This window comes from Melopsittacus undulatus, chromosome 10 (genome assembly GCF_012275295.1).
Source record: "Melopsittacus undulatus isolate bMelUnd1 chromosome 10, bMelUnd1.mat.Z, whole genome shotgun sequence".
Classification (NCBI taxonomy): Eukaryota; Metazoa; Chordata; class Aves; order Psittaciformes; family Psittaculidae; genus Melopsittacus; species Melopsittacus undulatus.
In genome coordinates, this window is record NC_047536.1 from 17,021,677 (window position 1) to 17,039,844 (window position 18,168).

The 18,168-nt window shown below is 43.1% G+C and overlaps 1 protein-coding gene across 4 annotated transcripts; it reads left to right on the forward strand.

Moving 5' to 3' along the window:
- Window positions 1–2,991: 2,991 nt before the first annotated feature.
- On the forward strand, window positions 2,992–17,556 carry RUFY1 (RUN and FYVE domain containing 1). Of its 4 annotated transcripts, none has more exons than XM_005147218.4 (18): window positions 2,992–3,272; window positions 6,065–6,238; window positions 6,850–6,967; window positions 7,580–7,681; window positions 8,006–8,129; window positions 8,511–8,569; window positions 9,145–9,210; window positions 9,827–9,896; window positions 10,457–10,558; window positions 10,981–11,097; window positions 11,770–11,937; window positions 13,333–13,430; window positions 13,900–14,019; window positions 14,651–14,780; window positions 15,459–15,553; window positions 15,999–16,047; window positions 16,232–16,309; window positions 16,862–17,556. In XM_005147218.4, the coding sequence occupies exons 1-18, from the start codon at window positions 3,005–3,007 to the stop codon at window positions 17,003–17,005; spliced, it is 2,082 nt and encodes a 693-aa protein (XP_005147275.2). In that variant the 5' UTR covers window positions 2,992–3,004; the 3' UTR covers window positions 17,006–17,556. The 4 variants fall into 4 exon arrangements, with proteins under 4 accessions (XP_005147275.2, XP_030903168.2, XP_033922705.1 ...); XM_031047308.2 differs by having other exon boundaries at window positions 3,005–3,223; window positions 16,862–17,005; XM_034066814.1 differs by lacking the exon at window positions 2,992–3,272 and adding an exon at window positions 5,644–5,771 and having other exon boundaries at window positions 16,862–17,005.
- Window positions 17,557–18,168: the final 612 nt, after the last annotated feature.

The following is an 18,168-nucleotide window of genomic DNA, read 5'->3' on the forward strand; positions in this document are numbered from 1 at the left end:
TGCTCAGAACTTGGGGGATCCTGCCCTACTCACTAGCCACTGAATCCTTCTCACTGCATACTGTGACTTGTATTGCCATGTGAACGTTGTATAGTATGCTGTTAAACACACGACACACTTGGGTTTGGGGGTTTTTTAAATGTTATTCTAACTACAGCTACATTTGGTATTTACTGCTACTACCCTTTTAAAGGTCAGAAACTTGACTAGCTTATTTGTAATGTAATCTATGTTTTCCTGATTGAAAATGCTATAGGAATGCAAGGTATAACTGAAAGCTAATAATGAAAGTTCTCCCTTTAGCATACAGTGGCATTTTTCTGATTTTAAATGTTTAAAGTGTGTGATTCACTTGAAATGGTAAATGGCAAAAAAGTTTCTTAAAACATTAACACCCCCCCCCAAAAAAAAAACAAAGATAAAGCAGAATTAATCACATAAATTGTATTGCTAAGTATCATTGCATGAAAATTAATATTCCTTTCAATATCATTGAATGCAAATGACAGAGCTCCTCCTATTCTAAAATGAACTATCTCTATTTTGGCTAGCCAGATTTTTTATCTTAAATTGACAGTTTCCTGATTAAAAGAGACTCCTTCCAGAATAATCCTACTACATAGTTCAAATTCATTGTTATTTAAATATTTTAAATGTGATTCTCCCCTCTTTAAGAAGACACTTGGTAAACAAAACAAACCTTTCATTTAAGGCTCACTTACAAGGTTACAAGACTTTCTGCCTTCTTTAAAAGAAGAAGAGTGTGGAAAGAGGGCATTTAACACATTCAGTGGCTGACTTCATAATATTTAAGTCATTTTGACCGAAGTAATGAGGAAGTACAATCAAATCATATGGCTGTGTAGCAAAAAATATAGGAAATGTCTTATGCACAGTAAAAAGTTTCCTATTGGATCTCTGCAGGCACCTGAGAGAAAATGATCAAATGTTTCTTCAATAGTAACATAAGAAACAATGATCATCCACTATGTGGTGGTTTCACTAAATATTTTTACAAATGTGATTTAAACCAAGTCCACACATCTCGTTCACTCACTCCCCCCCTTGCTCCCCCAACTCCCGGAGAGTTAGGAAGGAGAATCCAAAGAATGTAGCCCCCACGGGTTGAGATAAGAACAGTTTAATAGCTAAGGCATAACACAAATCACTACTGCCATTACTACTACAAATAATAATGATAAAGCAAATAACAAGTGAAGAGAATACAAAACCTCACCAGCCACCGACCCATAACTCACCCCACCCTGCCCGACCGCGCACCGACCGATACCGCCTCCATCCCCCCAGAGCTTACAGCCCTTTCGGGTAACTCCCGGTTACATCCTGTGTATGACGTGCTATGGTATGGAATGGTCAGGGTCAGGTGTCCTGTCTCTCCTTCCTCACGGCAGAGCATGAGCTCAGAAAAGGCCTTCAACAAACAAACATTTGAGCAGTAAACCAAAACATACTTGCTATCAGCAACTGTTCTCAGCCTGAAAGTCAAAACACAGCACTGCACCAGCTACCAAGAAGGAGAAAAATGACTGCTACTGCTCAAACCAGGACAACAAAGTAGCTAATTGTAAGGCTGTAAAGCAGCATCTGACACATCATTCCCTTATGGAAATAACACTAAGAGGTCAGTAGGAGATTTGGTTTGCTCTTACTTTCTCAGTCACAAAACTATTCTGCAGATGTATTGAAAAAAAAAACCCCACGTTATTTCAATGCTTACAATTCTGCTTTGCCTCTCTATTCAGTATTGCCCTGACTAATGGTGGACAGCAAAAATCAGAAAATCAATGTCAAGTTTTAGCCAGGTCAAACAGAGGTGTATTTATCCAGTCAGCTGCAAGATAGCTGCAATCTAACAAAGCTGTTACATTCTACTTCCTTATAAACACAGCCAAATACTGCTGGAGTCCACAAGATGGAGTAAAACTTACTTTTATAACCTTTGAACAAAAGGAGCTTAAAGCCCATAGTTAGCTCCTATGAATCATGGGTGAGTAAGAGGCTGCTGATCTCTGAATTCTCAACAAAAATATGAGAACTTCCCTGTGCTTTGAGGAACAAAAGTTGTTAAAATTTCAGTGTTTGAGAAGCCAAGAGCACAGAATCACTCTTAAAATAGCTTACAGCTAGAGAACAAATCAGATACAGACCTGAAGATTTATTTTACTGCAAGACTACTGGAATTGATCTTTAGCTCTCCTTTTCACATTTCTTCATAGAACAAACAAACAAAAAAAAACACCCACAACCAATCAAACAAAAACCTTTCCTTTACATAGCAAAAAAGCTAATACAGCTAATGAGTGACATGTCTGAAGCACATAGAGTTGCTCAATGAAAAAATGGATAATAAGCCATGCATCAGTAGACTCCATCAATATTTAAGACATGCAGCAAGATCTAATTTTCATACGAGGATAATTTCAGTTCTCCTTCATGACAGATCTTTTCTGCCAAATGCAGCCCAAATACATTCATGATGTGTCCTTACTGCCTACAGCCATTTTGTAACATCAGTGATGCAAGCAAGCGCTTTTCACAACAGTGAACCTGTCACACCAACTCACTATTCCAATCAAGACGCAGCGACTTGAACCGTAGGCAAAGTAACACAGATTTCTTTAATTTGTCACAATTTAACTGCACAAATTTGTGATGTCAAAGGATACTACAAATTTACTAACTGGAAATGATGTTTGAGAGCACAGCAAGAACATGATGTGGAGTGTAATTTTGTTACTTTCAGAACTTGTTTAAGAGTAAACTTTCTGGGTCTTCCACATCCCCCTTCCCCCTTCACTCTTTCTTCCCCAGAGCCTTTCGCACACCAAGCAAGTTGCTCCGTGCTGGGCACGTTTGTCTTTTGGCCCTGCTTATGCAGGCAGCTGCTGTCCGGAGGCTGAGCCGGCCCCTGGGTACCTGCGGCGGGCCGGGCGCGGAGCCGCGGCTCGATTGCTCAGGACTAGTGTCATATGACACGTTAAAGATGGCTGAAGGGGAGAGTTGCATCGCATCTGCGGCGGAGAGAAAGGAAGACATTGAGATTATTTACAAAACCCAGATCCCAAACGCGAGCGAGCTGAAAAACCAGGAACAAGGGAGAACGGAAGAAGGGAGGTGGTCTGCGCCCATCTTGTCGCTGGCCAAGAAAGCCTCGGAAAACTTAGCGCTGAGCTATGGCCACGCTCTGAAGTCTGCATCTTTGGTAGGATTCATGTCCAAACCAGTCAGCAATGACAGCACAGCAAAAACAAGTATGGTTATGCTTATTTAGTAAACTTGCTTTAATGGTGCGCAAATAAGTTTGCTCCCGTAAGTGCTGCTGATTAGCACCAGTGATGCATAGTTATTACTTTGAATTTATTGTTAACAATCTGATGCTGCAGAGTTTTATTTAAGCAAATCTGGAAAAACAACACAGATGGAGAACTTAAGAATTTATTATTCTTAACAGAAGAATTCTAAGCTCTAAATATATTTGGGAAAATGGATGTTAGTTTTATGCAGTCAGCTTCTATTTGGTTCCTCTTCCCCCTCTCCCTTAAAGTTCACCTCAGCAGCAGCTTCACTGCTCCATAAGTGATCTATCAACCCCTTATCCTTCTGGGTGTGCTGGCTCAGAGAAAGAGCTACGCTGCACTTCTTGGATAGCTTCATGTCAGAAAAGGGACACGTGAACTAAGATACAGATATGTTATAAATTACTTCTTAACCACACTAAAAATGCCTTTTTTAACCACACATTGCTTTATTAAGCATCTGTATTTATGGATATAGCAGCCACACAGATTTATGGAACTAGTCTCTTTTGAACTGAATTAAAAGGGCTTTAGTTGAATTCATAGGGAAATTTTTAATTATAAATTCCTATAAATTATAAATCTCTATTATAACATGGAACAAAAACATTAAATGGAGCAGTGACTGGGGCTGGAGTCTTGTTCAGGGTCTCAGTGCAGTGTATAATGGTTTTGGAGCAGTGGGGCTCAGTTTTGCTAACTGGTGCTGACCTTTTTGCTTTTAATGGTATTAAGTATTCAAGCGGGAGTTCTGTGGGGATGGATTGTCGCTTCATGGTGAAATAAGCTACTGCTGATTTTTTCTTTTTTGTGCAAATTCATCTCTTGCATAGCCAGAGTTCAAGATCAATTCTGTCTTGAAAACCCTAGATTCTTTCTTTCCCTGCATCTCTTAAGCCTCACACCAAACTTCTCACAAATATGTTCCCTGGGAGCCCATCTTGAGCACTCGGGATCCAACCTGGCAATGTGCAGAATATCCATTGTCTTCCGCAGCAATTGGCAAGGGGAAATAACATCTTCTCTTGCCTGAAAAATGGAGCTCCTACACTTAATAGAACTTTTACCATAATCTGCCAGCTTCTTGTCTGTAAATTAAGAGATTAAAACACTACCTCCTCCAAGCACTATAAATACAATTGAAAGCAGGTATTTTTAAGAAATAAGCTGAGGCCTGCAAGACCATGTATGGAAAACTAGCCACTCATTCTCTGCTGCCGTCTTTTCCCCAGAGATCTTACAAACTTCTACCTGCTACTTCAGCTCTGTCAATCCCGTGTGAGCTGTGCTGCACACTGTGCAGTCAGCTGGACATACAGACAGGCAGATCATAAAGCCAGAGTCTGCCATTGAAGAAACTGTGTCTTGCCTTGCAGAGAAGGCAGGGAGCTACACATCTAAATACAAATCCAGAAAGACTTGTAGCCTTAAAGACCGAGAGATGGAGAACTGCTGGCTTTGCTTCAGTGTTTTCTGACTTCAAGGTGTGCAGAGTAATGACAGTAATCAAGGCATGGGGCTTCAGAAAGATGTTAAAACGAATCTGTTGAATTCAATGAGATACAAGACTGTGACTTTATTCTTAAGGACTGCAGCATAATGCCTGTGATCTTTCCACTTGGGTAACCCAATTCCCCATCTTTGAGGCTTGTGTCTATTTTACATGTACCAACTTGTACACAGTTGTACAGATGTGGTTGACTGTGTTGATTTGCAACAGTCAAAAAATACCATTCAAGGAATTAACTTAATACAAACCCTTACTTAAATTTATATTCAGAAAACACATTTCATGGTTGGTTGGTTAGATTATTGGTTTGTCTTGTGGATAATACAATGTATGTACCTTGAGCATGGCTTACAAGCCATCATAAAGTAAAAAATTCAGGAAACCATCAAAAAAAGCTGGTATTGCTACTGAAACACCCCAGTACCCAAAGAAAGTCACTGACTTTTGTGTTTCTGTAGTCAGCTTTTTTTCTGTTCCTGACGTGTAACATCACAATATCGACACCAAAATTCTAACTATCACAAACTTTTTAATCCTTGTTCTTCCACAACTGCTATTACTGCAAAGGAGTACAGCCATGTTTGATCCACAGGTGACAGCAGGATTCTCCTAATGCAACAGCGTTTGCTCAAAACACCATTTATTTAGGTCGCCAGTGGTCATCAGCAGGCAGTGTCTCTCAGAACTTGCTGTTGACTGAAGGCAAAGCGGTAGCTGGCAGCCCAGTTGTGCCTCTCCCTCTCCCCAGGGCTGAGGAGCAGCACCACCACCCACCTCAGCCACCACAACCTCTTTCTAAAATGGCGCCCGGCGCGGCGCGCAGCCCGCTCTCACCTCGTTCTGTCTCGCGAGATTTCCCGGGGTCGGTGGTCGCGGTGGTGCGTGAACCGTTGCCGTGGTAACGCGGGCGGGGCCTGCCCTGCGGCACCGTGCCCGCCGCTCAGGTAGGGCCCCCCCCGGGCGGGCGCTGAGGTGGCGCTAGGCCCGGGGCCGGGGGGTGGTGGCGGCAGGGCTCGGGCAGCGGCCCCGATGCCCATGGTGACCTCTCTCGATCCGCCCGTACAGGTGTTGGGGGGAGGGGGGTTCACTTGTGCCTTGCACCCAGCTCTTCCCAAGCCGTTCACCTCCGCAAGATGGAGATGGAGACGGGAAAGCATCGCTCTTGTCAGCGCTGAGGGGTTCTGGAGTGCGTCTCTAAAAGCAGCTTTTCTTTCTCCACCCGTGTCTCCCCACCCAGGTGCACGGTGTCACGCCATGGAGGAGCGCGCCAACCTCATGAACATGATGAAGCTCAGCATCAAAACCCTGATCCAGTCGGCCCTGAGCCTTGGCCGGACGCTGGACTCGGACTTCCCACCCTTGCAGCAGTTCTTCGTGGTGCTGGAGCACTGCCTCAAGCATGGGCTGAAAGGTGGGCGCCCGCTCCCCGCACCGGCTCCGGCTGCCACACCAGGAGAGGCAGATACCCGAGGCTGTGTTCTGTCCCCCGTGTCTCCAGTTTGACTCCTGTGTGGTGCTGATATTCATCACATACACTGTATAATGCTCATTCGTATTACAGATAGAATCATAGAATGATTTGGGATGGAGGGGACCTTAAAGTGCATCTAATTCCAAACCCCTGCCACAGACAGGGACCCCTTCCACTGGAGCAGCTTGCTTCAAGCCCCTGTGTCCAACCTGGCCTTGAGCACTGCCAGGGATGGGGCAGCCACAGCTCCTCTGGGCACCCTGTGCCAGCGCCTCAGCACCCTCACAGGGAAGAGCTTCTGCCTAAGAGGTCATCTCAATCTCCTCTCTGTCAGTTTAAAGCCATTCCCCCTTGTCCTGTCCCTACCTGCCCTTGCTTTCTCCTATGCCCTGTATTTTGTGCCTCCTAAATTGTCAAGGTATTATTAATGCCCCCTTTTCATTGACATATTAGGAGCTGTAAGACAAAGTAAAAGATAGACTAAAATCTATAATTTTGAGGTTGGAAACCTGTCACTTTACCTCGCAAACTTCTCTGTATACTCCCTCTAGTGAAGAAGACTTTTATTGGACAGAACAAATCGTTTTTTGGTCCTTTGGAGCTAGTGGAAAAACTTTGTCCTGAAGCATCAGATATAGCAACTAGTGTTAAAAATCTGCCAGAGTTGAAGTAAGTTGGTTGTTGGGGATGATGCATTTCATTTATACTTCTGGGAAAAAAAGAATCCTTCTTGTAGCCTCTCGCCTTCCTTAATGAACTCTTACACCCAAAGAGAAAAGCAGGATATCTGGGAGGCATTGGCTTCTTCAAGAAATAAGGGGTTATCTCAAAATATGCAGTGCTTCTGGTTCAGATAATGCTGCAAGTTTAAAAACAGCATCTGGAAGCTCCTGTCACCTTGCTAAAAATAACTGTAAAGTCTTTACATGCATTTTCCTTCTTCTTTCCCTTGCTTTTATGACTTCATGTCACTGTGCATGTTCTAGTAGTATCCAATGTTGGTAATTCGGGATGATGCAAAAAGACTTGTTTCAATGCTATGGTGCATTAGTATTTGTGTTATGGTGGTAACTGAAAATATGTGTCTTTCCAAGTTAGGAATACTCTACAATATACTTTCCCTTTGATGAATCGACAGGATATACTTCATTGCTTTGTGCTCTGGAAACAGCATTTCATTTCCCCAAGACTTTTTTATTATTATTTTTGTGTTTTCAGTAAGCAGCAAACTTCATCTCCCTTTGCTTTGTTTTTACCAAAACATGCAACCTTTCCTTTTAGGACTGCTGTGGGAAGAGGAAGGGCTTGGCTTTATCTAGCACTCATGCAAAAGAAGCTGGCAGATTATCTCAAAGTACTCTTGGACCATAAGCATCTGTTGAGGTAACAATACAGATACAGGTAGATTGTATTCACTGAATCACTGAAACCTTGTTTGTTGTAGTCATAGGTCAATAACTGACCAGTTTAAGCTTGTTCTTGCAACCTGCAGAGGAGCAAATTGTTAATTGTTTTTTTTGCAGTGAACCTACAAGACCAGGAAAATATTTTCTGTAAGACTTCTGCATCTTCTGTCTTGTACAATAAGTTAGTGAGAAGGTGCTGATCAGCTGAGCTTTATAACAGCTACATTACTGATCATATGATTTTGGTGATGAAAATATCATAATCTTGATGTGTAGTGATGTCTTATAATATTTCTTGTAGTGAATTTTATGAACCTGATGCATTGATGATGGAGGAGGAAGGAGCAGTTATTGTGGGTCTGCTGGTTGGACTGAATGTTATTGATGCAAACCTTTGCTTAAAAGGAGAAGACTTAGATTCTCAGGTAAAGATTAACACTTAAATGAGATCAATCAGTATAAGATTGTAGCAGAATTAAGCACATCCATAAATACTTTATTGAGATGGGTCCAGAATTCTGTCCAGAATGGCCTGTGTTGCATCAAAATAGTACATAAGTATCCATCCCTAAGTAGCAATTTATGGAAATGCTCTCAAATAACTGCCAGCACAAATAACTGAGTACAACAGATATGGCTATTTTGATGCTTGCATGTTTGCTTCAGCCCTGAAGAATATAAGTATTATCTTCCCTGTCTACACTTAAGCTTCAGGTTTTTACCTTTTTCCGAATACAAAGGAATGCCTGCTGCTACACAGAATTGCACTGGGAAGACGTATTAATACCTTAAATATATTCTTTCAGGTTGGAGTGATTGATTTTTCCTTGTACCTTAAGGAAACCCAGGACAGCGATAGCAAACAGTAAGTATGGTGAATTAGCGATTGTAAATTGTTATGGTTTTTGTCAAACAAACCTGTCAGTCTGTGGCAGCACACAAGTGTTGGAGACTTCAAACTCTTTTAATCATCCAAAAACAAGAATCCAAAATAGATTTTGTCAGCTGAACAAAAGTGCTAACTTTTAAATGTTGAGCCTATGATATGTCTAACAACAGTACAGTGTGGACAGTTTGTGTCTTAAGATGGGACCAAGTTAAAAGCACCCAAACTTTCAGATTGCGGTTTTTATTTGGGTTTACAAGATGCCAAGTCACCTGCTACTAAATCACTGCTTTGTTTCATAAGTGCTGTTTCAGAAATGCTCTCAGTTAAGTAGCTGTCTCTGTGGGAAAGATAAAAATCCTAGTTTTAGGTGAAACGTTAGGTGGGATAGAGACTGCAACTGTTAGAAGCACTGTTGTGAATGCAGTGGACTTGGTAGTTTGTGTGCTTCTGGCGTTCAGTTTGCAAGTCTATGCTGAAAACCCTGGTACAAACTAGACTTTTAGAATGAAGGAATTTCTTCTCAATCAATAAATTCTCACTTTTACAACTAGAGATGGAGGGATTACAGCTGTCCTTGACCAGAAGCATTATGTGGAAGAACTGAACCGCCATCTAAGGTGGGATTTTCCTCTGTTCTAATGTACAAACACTTGTCCTGATTAGTTTTCTGGTATGGCTTTGAATGTCTCTGCTGTCAGTCCTGTAGATTTTTGTCTGATACAGAAATGCCTTTTCTGATTATTTCCCAGAATCTTAGTTTCATTTTGTAATCTTACTCTTCTGATGGCATATGAAATGCAAAAAAGTCTGTGTAACAGTAGTTTACTTTTTTTAGATTTTGGGGCTACTTTTGCAAGAGAAACTATTACAAGTGCATCTGGAAATTCATTTCTCAAAGGAAGAGTCTCTATTCTTCTGCTACAGAAAATGGCTCTGTGGGATGAGCAGGCCTCACTTACCCTCTTGAACACAAGAGGTGTTAAGACTGCAAAAGCTAAGTCTGAACAGGGCTGTCAGTTAATACAGTAGGCTGCCAAATGTAGGGAAATGCACATTCCTCTCAGTGCCTAAGAGGGACAGTTGTCCTTCCTCTGGATTTTTTTTTGCCAGCTCACCAAAGTATTTCATTGTCAACAAATGCAGGATGGTAAAAGTATGGTTGAGAATAGGAATAGAAATGTTGAACATTGCCACTTCTGTTGTTTTAATGCATCCTTTTTTCTCTGGCTGCAGTTGCACAGTTGCAGATCTTCAGAACAAAATAGACTGTTTAGAAAAGACCAATTCAAAACTCCAGGAAGAGGTTTGTGTCTCCTCTGTTAAATATTTCTTATAGCTCTTTACCAAAAGCAAAGGCAAAACTCCCTGAGAATATACCTTAGACCTAAGATGTTTGAGTTGACACTGGTGGAATGTGGGGGATTGGTAGGATTGGCATGGGTTGGCATGTGGGAAAGGCTCTGTGGAGAGCTTCCACATTATGTTAGTTGTCAGAATGCTTTGGGGCACCCATGTGGTAGACAGGGTTTCCTTAATCAGGTTCTTGTCTTGCAATGATGTCCCCACCCAAAACTGTCACTGTAATGAACATGACTTACCCCTTTTTCTTCTGCTGTGTGAGTTAACAGAACTTGGAAAAAAGGAAGAATTACACTTCAATTAGGAAATCTTTCCTAACTGGGAACTAAAAGAGAGTCTAGCAGTATGCAAAAGGATCAGGCAGCTTTTGGGGAGAATGAAAGGGATGAAAGGGGAAGTGAGCAATGCACCTGCTACGAAGGTTTAGCTATTGACTTTAGAATTCCTCCAGATGTTGCATGCTTGCACAGTGATAAAATATAGGTATGTTCTCTTTGTAAACAGCTCGCAGCAGCCACTGACCGAATCGGATCACTTCAGGAGGAGCAGCAGCAGCTAAAACAACAGAATGAATTGATTCGTGAACAGAGTGAAAAAAGCGTAGAGGTGGGACACCCAGTTAAAGATGATGGATCCTTGAAATAAGTGATCTCTTGATTAGCTGTAGTTAGTGCCCTCAACAGCACTTTGAACTGCAATGCTAAGCACAGTTTGGCATACTGATGTGTAGATCGCTGTTCTTGTGTATTGTATGCACAGGCATTAGATTTTGCTGTTCTTTACTACACATTTAAACATATTCTTGAAGAAGGAGAAAACATTAAAAGGATTAGAATGGTTTCTTTTTATTTTTACTCTGTTCTTTGAAATTTTGGCTTATTAACATTTGCCAGCTTGTAACTGTAAAATAGTGGGATTTTACTTGGAATAACTCCTAAGTTCTTGTGTGTGACACAGTATTTCTAAGGCATACCTTAGATACATAGCTCTGTGATCTTATGTGGCTTTGTTGCTGATGTTTCTTGTAGGTAACAAAGGAAGATACAAAAGTAGAGTTGGACACTTACAAGCAGTCACGCCAGGGCCTTGATGAAATGTACAGTGATGTTTGGAAGCAGTTAAAAGAAGAAAAAAAAATTCGGCTGGTAAGGAAACTTAACTATAGAAATTTAAATGAAAGATCCAGGATTCTGCATGCTTTAAGGGAGCATTACAAATACAACATGTCTGCTATGCACTTTTTGCAGTTATTCAGAATTCATAAAGGAATTGCAAGTAGGAACTGGTTATTAACAGTGTCTGTAAGGAAATGGAAATTGGGGCTTTTGGAATGCTGAAAATAAAAGTTTTTTTTTTCTTTTTAAGAACCTACCAGCATTATTATAGCAGAGACTAAGATCAAAACACAGAGAAGCAGCTGTCTTTAGGGAAGGAAGTGTGGTACATGCACATCGTTTGCACAGTTACTGCTAATCTGTGGCTGGTGAAGTGGCTGCCCAGGCTTGCTGAGGCAGATGGACCTAAGTCAGCTGAAGTCCAGCTGCCAGGAGAAGTGCTTCAGTTGACAGGCTGCTAAGTTACACTGAGCTCTGCACTTCAGGCTAGCAGGGCTGCACCCTTGCCCTGAAGAGCTGAAATAAGAGTTTGTTTTTACTAACTTAAGGTATCATTTAAGACCTAGTTCTTTTGTAAAATCATAGCTCAACATTATCTCAAAGCAGGATGTTGTTTCTGTATGGGGTTGGCTAAATGGGTTTTGGAAATGCGTATCTCTGACATATGACCACATAGCTGTAACTGGGAAACCTCTTTGTAAGGAACTAGAGAAAGAGTTGGAACTGCAAATTGGAATGAAAACAGAAATGGAGATTGCCATGAAACTTCTGGAGAAAGATACTCATGAAAAACAAGACACTTTAGTTGCACTTCGCCAACAGTTAGAAGAAGTGAAGGCTATAAACCTGCAGATGTTTCACAAATCTCAGGTACGTACAGAGTGGAGAAGAGAAAGAGCAGCTGTAGAGCTGATCTTTACATTATAAACATGTACTGGGGTTGCAAATGCACTTATATGAACCTGAAAGAATACTTAGATGCCACAATTTTCTTAAGAATATTTTAAAATTGTAGAAGGAATTGTTTCATTTTTTCATTATACTTCATTATTGGTATGATATTGGCCATGTCTGGAAAGAAAGGAGGTTTCCTTGGATGTGCTGCACAGGATCATCAACAAATGCAGAGACAAATGGAGAGCTCTCCCAGGGGAGAAGGTGTTTGCAAGAGTCTTTTGTCCTAACCAGTAAACTTGACTTACTGCAGCCTAGGACTATCTTGCTGCTGCTTCCCATCCATGCTGTGTTTATTTGCTGCCTTTCACCTGCACCATATTTAACACCATTGTGTTAAACCAACAATAGGCCTCCCTAAACCAATAGAAAACTTGGGTATTTTTGTCCATCATCTCCTGCAGTCTGTACCCAGATGGTCAGCTGCGTGCTATAGGCGGTGGAAAGACAACACTGGATTTGAGGAGGGAGGAACTCTGTGCTCAGTCTGGCCTTTGGAGCTACCAGAAAGTTTTTGGGTGGGTTTAGGTATTTTGTTACACCCCATTTGGTATAAGAACTGGCTTTCCAGAGGTAAGATTGCTAGAGAAGAGGAAAACTTGCTTTCTGGGCATGTCTCCCTTCCTCAGTCTTTTCCTGCCCTGGCAGTTTTTAGACTTTCCTTTGTCATACCTACAGCAGGGGTTTGGGGATGGTTTTGTGTCTCTCTGGTGTTTGGGTGGGTTGGGTTTTTTTTGTCTTGTTTTTTCAATTGGACAAAACATACTGACAGGCAGGGAAGCGGTGGAGGAGTTCACACAAAACATGCAGAGCTGTTCCCTGATACCTGTTCAGGCCTTTGGCTGCTCCAGAGATGCACAGAAACTTGCCAGGCAGTGGCCAGTGGAACATCAGTGCTGAGCAAGGCCTTTGCTTTCCAAAGCATTTCTTGTTTTGTTTGGCTTCCTGGTTCCATGCCCACTGAGTACAGTTGTTACATTCAAATCATAATTGACCTTGTCAATTGAATTAGAGAATTTCTTTCTTCAAGTTTATTTCTAAAGGGAAGGGTTTTGGCCTGTAGCTGATCTCACAGGTAGAACTTAGTACAGTTAAGGGTTTTTTTTTGCTGAGCTCTTAACAAAAACAAGTTGAGGAGTGTCTGCTCTGGCGTTATCAGCATTTTGTTTGTACATTCCAGTTAGACCCAGTCATGGCCTCTAACAAGCTGAACATTCTTTATCTAATGGCAGACATTCATTAAACATAACACTTTGTGCGTTAGAGAACTGAAATATATTATCTGGAATGTCTCTTCCCTTATTCCTACAGAACGCAGAGTGCTCATTACAACAGAGAACGGAAGCAATATCCTCCTTTGAAGGAAAAACAAACGAGATGATGTCCTCTATGAAACAAATGGAAGAGAGGTAATAATTAGAGGCTGAAAAGTCAACACTGGAATCAGTAGAAAGTTTCCAGCTGAAAGCTTTATAGGATAACCTTCTATACATCTCCCATAGACCTCTGGGCATGTGTGTCAGAACAATGTTCCTTTTCCTTCCTCCTCCTTGTCACCACCCCCCATGCTTGCTTCTTCTCTTTTCCCAGGCAAACATGTCCATATTGACCCATTCAAACACCATAGCCCTTTTCATAGGCAGGCTGTTTTGAAAACACGTTGACTTTAGTTTAAGGACAAGTAGGACTCCAGCTTTGGGGCGGGGGGGAGTGTGTGCATTAACAGTTGGAGGCTTTCCTGGTGGTGGTTTGTGGGTTTTTTCCTCCATTAGCATTTTCAGTTTAAGCTTTTACAAGATCTGAGTGGTAAATCTAAAAGAGCAGAATGAGAGGGTGTGGATAAGGAGCATGTGAATTAACATGTTCGTTCCTTTGCAGATTACAACACTCAGAAAAGGCAAGGCAGGCTGCGGAAGAAAGGTGCAACAAGATGAAGCAAGAGCTCGCTGGGAGGCTTGATTCCTGCCGGCAACAGATGTCCCAGCTCGACAGTAAATGGTATTTAGTCTCATCGCGGTTTTTAACTTCCCTTCTGCCATTGCTTTAAGAAGTGCTTTCTACTCCTGGGGTGCTCAGGTCCAAAAGGGGCACAGCCCTTCTGTATAGCACAGGTAGCAGAAGGGGTTGGAAATGTGTTTTTTTTTCTCCCAGAACATGCAGTTTAGAGCATGAAATGCCAGTGGAAGTCTGGCCTTTCTGAGTGGCCTTGAAGCTTTCCATTGCTTTCCCTCTACATAGACATGGTCATGGTTGTAGGCTGAGCAAGTGACTGGCATCCAAACAAGTTGGAGGTTTGGAGTGGTTTCAGGGTTCATAGTAGAGTGTAATTTTCAAACATGGCAGTTTAAACACAGGGGGTCGAGTATGTACCTGTGGGGATTGGGTTTGGGGTTTGGGTTGTTTGCTTTTTTCTTCTAGCCATTCACTGCTGCTTGTTTTCTGTGACCTGAGAATACTAATACAGCTTTTGATGTCTGCTGCCATAGCAGCCCTGTTCGTTCCCAGAACACCACTCAAGTTTTTGCCCTCTTGTGGACTAGGTTTTTGCTTCTCAGACTGTTGCTATCAGTAAGTGCTGTGACGTATTTTTCTGCTATAGGGTTTCTTAGAATGAGTTCTTTTTAAATAGCTCAACTCTGGAAAAGGAATTAAAGTCTGAAAAGGAACAGAGACAGACTTTGCAGAGAGAACTACACCAGGAGAAGGATGCTACCACCCTCCTTAAAACAGAACTGCAGCAAATGGAAGGACTGAAAAAGGTACGCACAGTGCAACTTCGGGGCTGAAGCTGACTCAGCACCAGTGCTGTATTTATATCTGCAGTCGAAGGTTTCCTCTGAGGGCTTTCAAAGCTTGGCTGATGTAAGACAAGTCTGCACATGAGATGCTAATACAGGGCTCAGGCCTAACAAGAGCCAAGCAGCCTCCTCAGCCACATTAGTGAGCCACGGCCGGTCAGGAGCTGCAGCTGAGATGGGGTAGGTGAGGACACAAAGCTCCTCTGCTGTCCCCTGGTGAGACAGCCCTGTTCATGTAGGGTGGCAAGTTCATGGCTTTCAGTGACTGTGGGAGGTTATACAACTGTGTTTAAACAAACCGAAGAACACGTTTTCAGGAGTTTGCTGCTCTCTCTGAGAGTTTAGATTTCGAAGACACAATGGTACCCCAGTGTCTGTGTATACACTCATGTGCAGGCACAGCATTGCTGCACTCCAGCAATGCTCAAGGAGGTTTAAAGCCTGAAGATCTTCCTCTCTCTGGTACATCTGGTTAATGGTTTGTGCAGAGCCCATGGGTAGTTCACCCACGTCATTCTAAAAATCACGCCTTAGAAATAGGTAGCGTTGTAAGGAGCTTACTCATGTGAACTGCTTGGGTAGCTTGGACAGACTGACCGAGGCTGTAGGTCAAACTTGGGTTTGTGCTTGATTTTGTAGGAACTGAGAAAACTGCAAGATGAGAAGCAGCAGTTAGAGAAGGTCTGTGAGGAGCAGGAGCAAGCTCTGCAGGAAATGGGACTTCATCTCAGCCAGTAAGTCCTAGAAACTGAGCTCCTGGAAGTGGCATGAAGGAGGCAGAACCAGGCTGATAGAGATCATTTTAGAACACATCCAGCTGTAAAAACCAATAAACCTGAGAAGTTCAGGAGGCAGATCCTATGCACAGGGAACTAAACAGCTATGAAATAAAAGCAAGGGGAGATCTTCGTATGATTAAATGGCCAAGACAGCAACCAGTACAGAAAATGCTTAGTTCTCAGAGGGGAACTGCACTTGTCCCATGTTCCACTGAATATACTGAAAAGGGGTAAACCCCAAGGTGACAATGACGAAGGTTTCCTGGTGATACTGAGCATGGAACCAACTGAAGAATCAGTTCCAATCCAGTGGCTGGCAGTGGGACTGCGGGTCAGAGGGAACGTGCCTGAAGGTAAAGTCATGCAGAGGAAGTAATTTTGTTCTTGATTTATTTTTCAGATCGAAGCTGAAGATGGAAGATATTAAAGAAGTAAATAAAGCACTAAAGGTACTTACACGTCATGGGTGATCTGTCTGAACATACACATTTCATTTAGTACCTTCACATTTCACCCTGGTTATCCCACTCCCAAAGGTGGCTGTGCAAAAACACCACTATTGGCAAACTGCCCTTGAATTGTGTCTTAGAAATGAATTTGTATCTACAGTGACTTTTTGTTCCCATTTTCTAGGGTCATACCTGGCTGAAAGATGATGAAGCCACACACTGCAAGCAATGTGACAAGGAGTTCTCCATCTCCAGAAGGAAGGTAGTGTTGTTCGGTGGCTTCTTTCTTCCTTTTGTCATGGAAAACAGAAACTGTGTTGTCGTGTGCTGGGGAAGATGCTTCTGTTCCAGATCTGGTTGGCACGATAACTACAGGGAGAAGTAATTCGTCATTTCCTATGCTAAAAATAGTGTTGTGCTTGGTAGGGAGCTGTTAGGGGCTGCATTCTCCTGTTCTGTGGTTCTCCTCCCTTCCCTGTTGGAGGTCTGGGTGCTCTGTGCCTCAGTGCTGGGGTCCTTCTGGTGGGCTGGGACAGCTCAAGGTGGCTGCATGGGGTCCCCAGCAGCCCAGGCACCAGCTCTCCTCCCATAGAGCTCTGCTGGAAGCAGGGGCTGCCCGCTTGGTGAGCAGCAGAGCAGCTCCTCCAGCCCCGGTGGGCAGCCGGGCTGCACAGGGATCACAGCAGAGCAGAACTGTGGAGAGGGCTGGGCCTGTTGGGAGTGGAGGGTGATGTCATTCTGCTCCAAAAGCTTCTGTGGGTTTTCACTCTGCTGGGTTTTCTGGCATTGTGCTGATTTAACCCTGTGTTCACAGCACCACTGCAGGAACTGCGGGGACATCTTCTGCAACACTTGTTCCAGTAATGAACTGGCGCTGCCATCATACCCTAAACCCGTCCGTGTCTGTGACACTTGTCACACTTTACTCCTCCAGCGGTGTTCCTCTAACTCCTCCTAAAGCTGTCGGAACCTTGCCCGTTACCATGGAAAGTAGCCGTTATTTTTGTAACTGAATTGCAGGCATTTTCCATGCAGCGGGTGCTGCTCTGTGGTGTATTCCACTGTACCCCAGCAGTGTGAAACAAAGCGTAGGGGTAATGCAAACTCGTGTTTCTCCCACTGGAATAATTAAGGAAACTGTATTAGTTGTAACTTCCCTGAAAGTTCTATTTGAAACTAAAATGCAACTTCACTTTTCTGATTTTTATAGATATTTGTATTAAAATTTGTATATGGCCTTTCTATGTCCGTTCAATCCCACAGATGTCACTGTCGCTCTGCACATTAACTTTAGTTCCTCCCTACACTGCTGTAGGTGCTTCTATTCCTCCACAGGCTGGTGCTCAGTCCGTGTTTGCTTCCAGTGCGGGGAGGAAAAGTTGATTTATGGTTGTCTCTAGAAAGAGCTTTATGGTGTCAATGAAGGTGCCTTCTGGTCACTGCCATCAGAAACTACACATTGTACTTGTCCTGAGTCACTGTTACACAATAAAGCCTTTTGCAAGAACAGAAAGTGAGAGCAAGTTCTGGTGTTTAACAGCTGTCAGAGGGGTTGTGTACAGCCCCACATAGCAAGGGCTCAAACTGGAGCTGCTCCAGTGCACCTCATGGGATTAACTGCTTCCATCCCCCGCTCGCTGTAAACACCCCAGGATACACCAGGCAGCCACCTCCCTCCCCCAGCCCCTCACCAGTGAAGCCATTCACTGGTACCTGATTGAGGTGGGTTCCAAAGTCCAGTTTGTGCTCGACAGACCTTGTTAATGGATCACCAGTTCTGCTGCTGGTGTCAGGGCACTGAGCCCTGCAGTCACACCAAGCACAGCAGTGATGGCGGCAGCAGTGCCCGTGCTGCTGCATCAGTACCATGTGATGCAGCAGCTGCCATGCACATGATGTTGCACAGGCCCATTCAATGGCTTCATTCAGACCAGAGCAAGTGCAGTGGCTGCTCCAGCCACCTCCCGTGGGAGCAGCAGGGACACAGGGCTGTCCTGAGCCAGGCACAGGAGGGCTTTACTACAGCAATGGGATGGAATGATCCCAATTTAAGCCCCAGAACATGGGAGGTTTCTTTCAGTGCAGAAATGTCCTTTCCATTTCCAACCTTCAGGGAAGAAT

Excerpts from the sequence above, each read along its gene's own strand:
- RUFY1 (XM_005147218.4), top strand. The coding sequence starts at position 3,005 with ATGGCTGAAGGGGAGAGTTGCATCGCATCTGCGGCGGAGAGAAAGGAA. Across the intron at positions 6,968-7,579 it reads AAAAATCTGCCAGAGTTGAA|GACTGCTGTGGGAAGAGGAA; the intron begins GTAAGTTGGTTG and ends CTTTCCTTTTAG. Across the intron at positions 10,559-10,980 it reads AGAGTGAAAAAAGCGTAGAG|GTAACAAAGGAAGATACAAA; the intron begins GTGGGACACCCA and ends TGTTTCTTGTAG.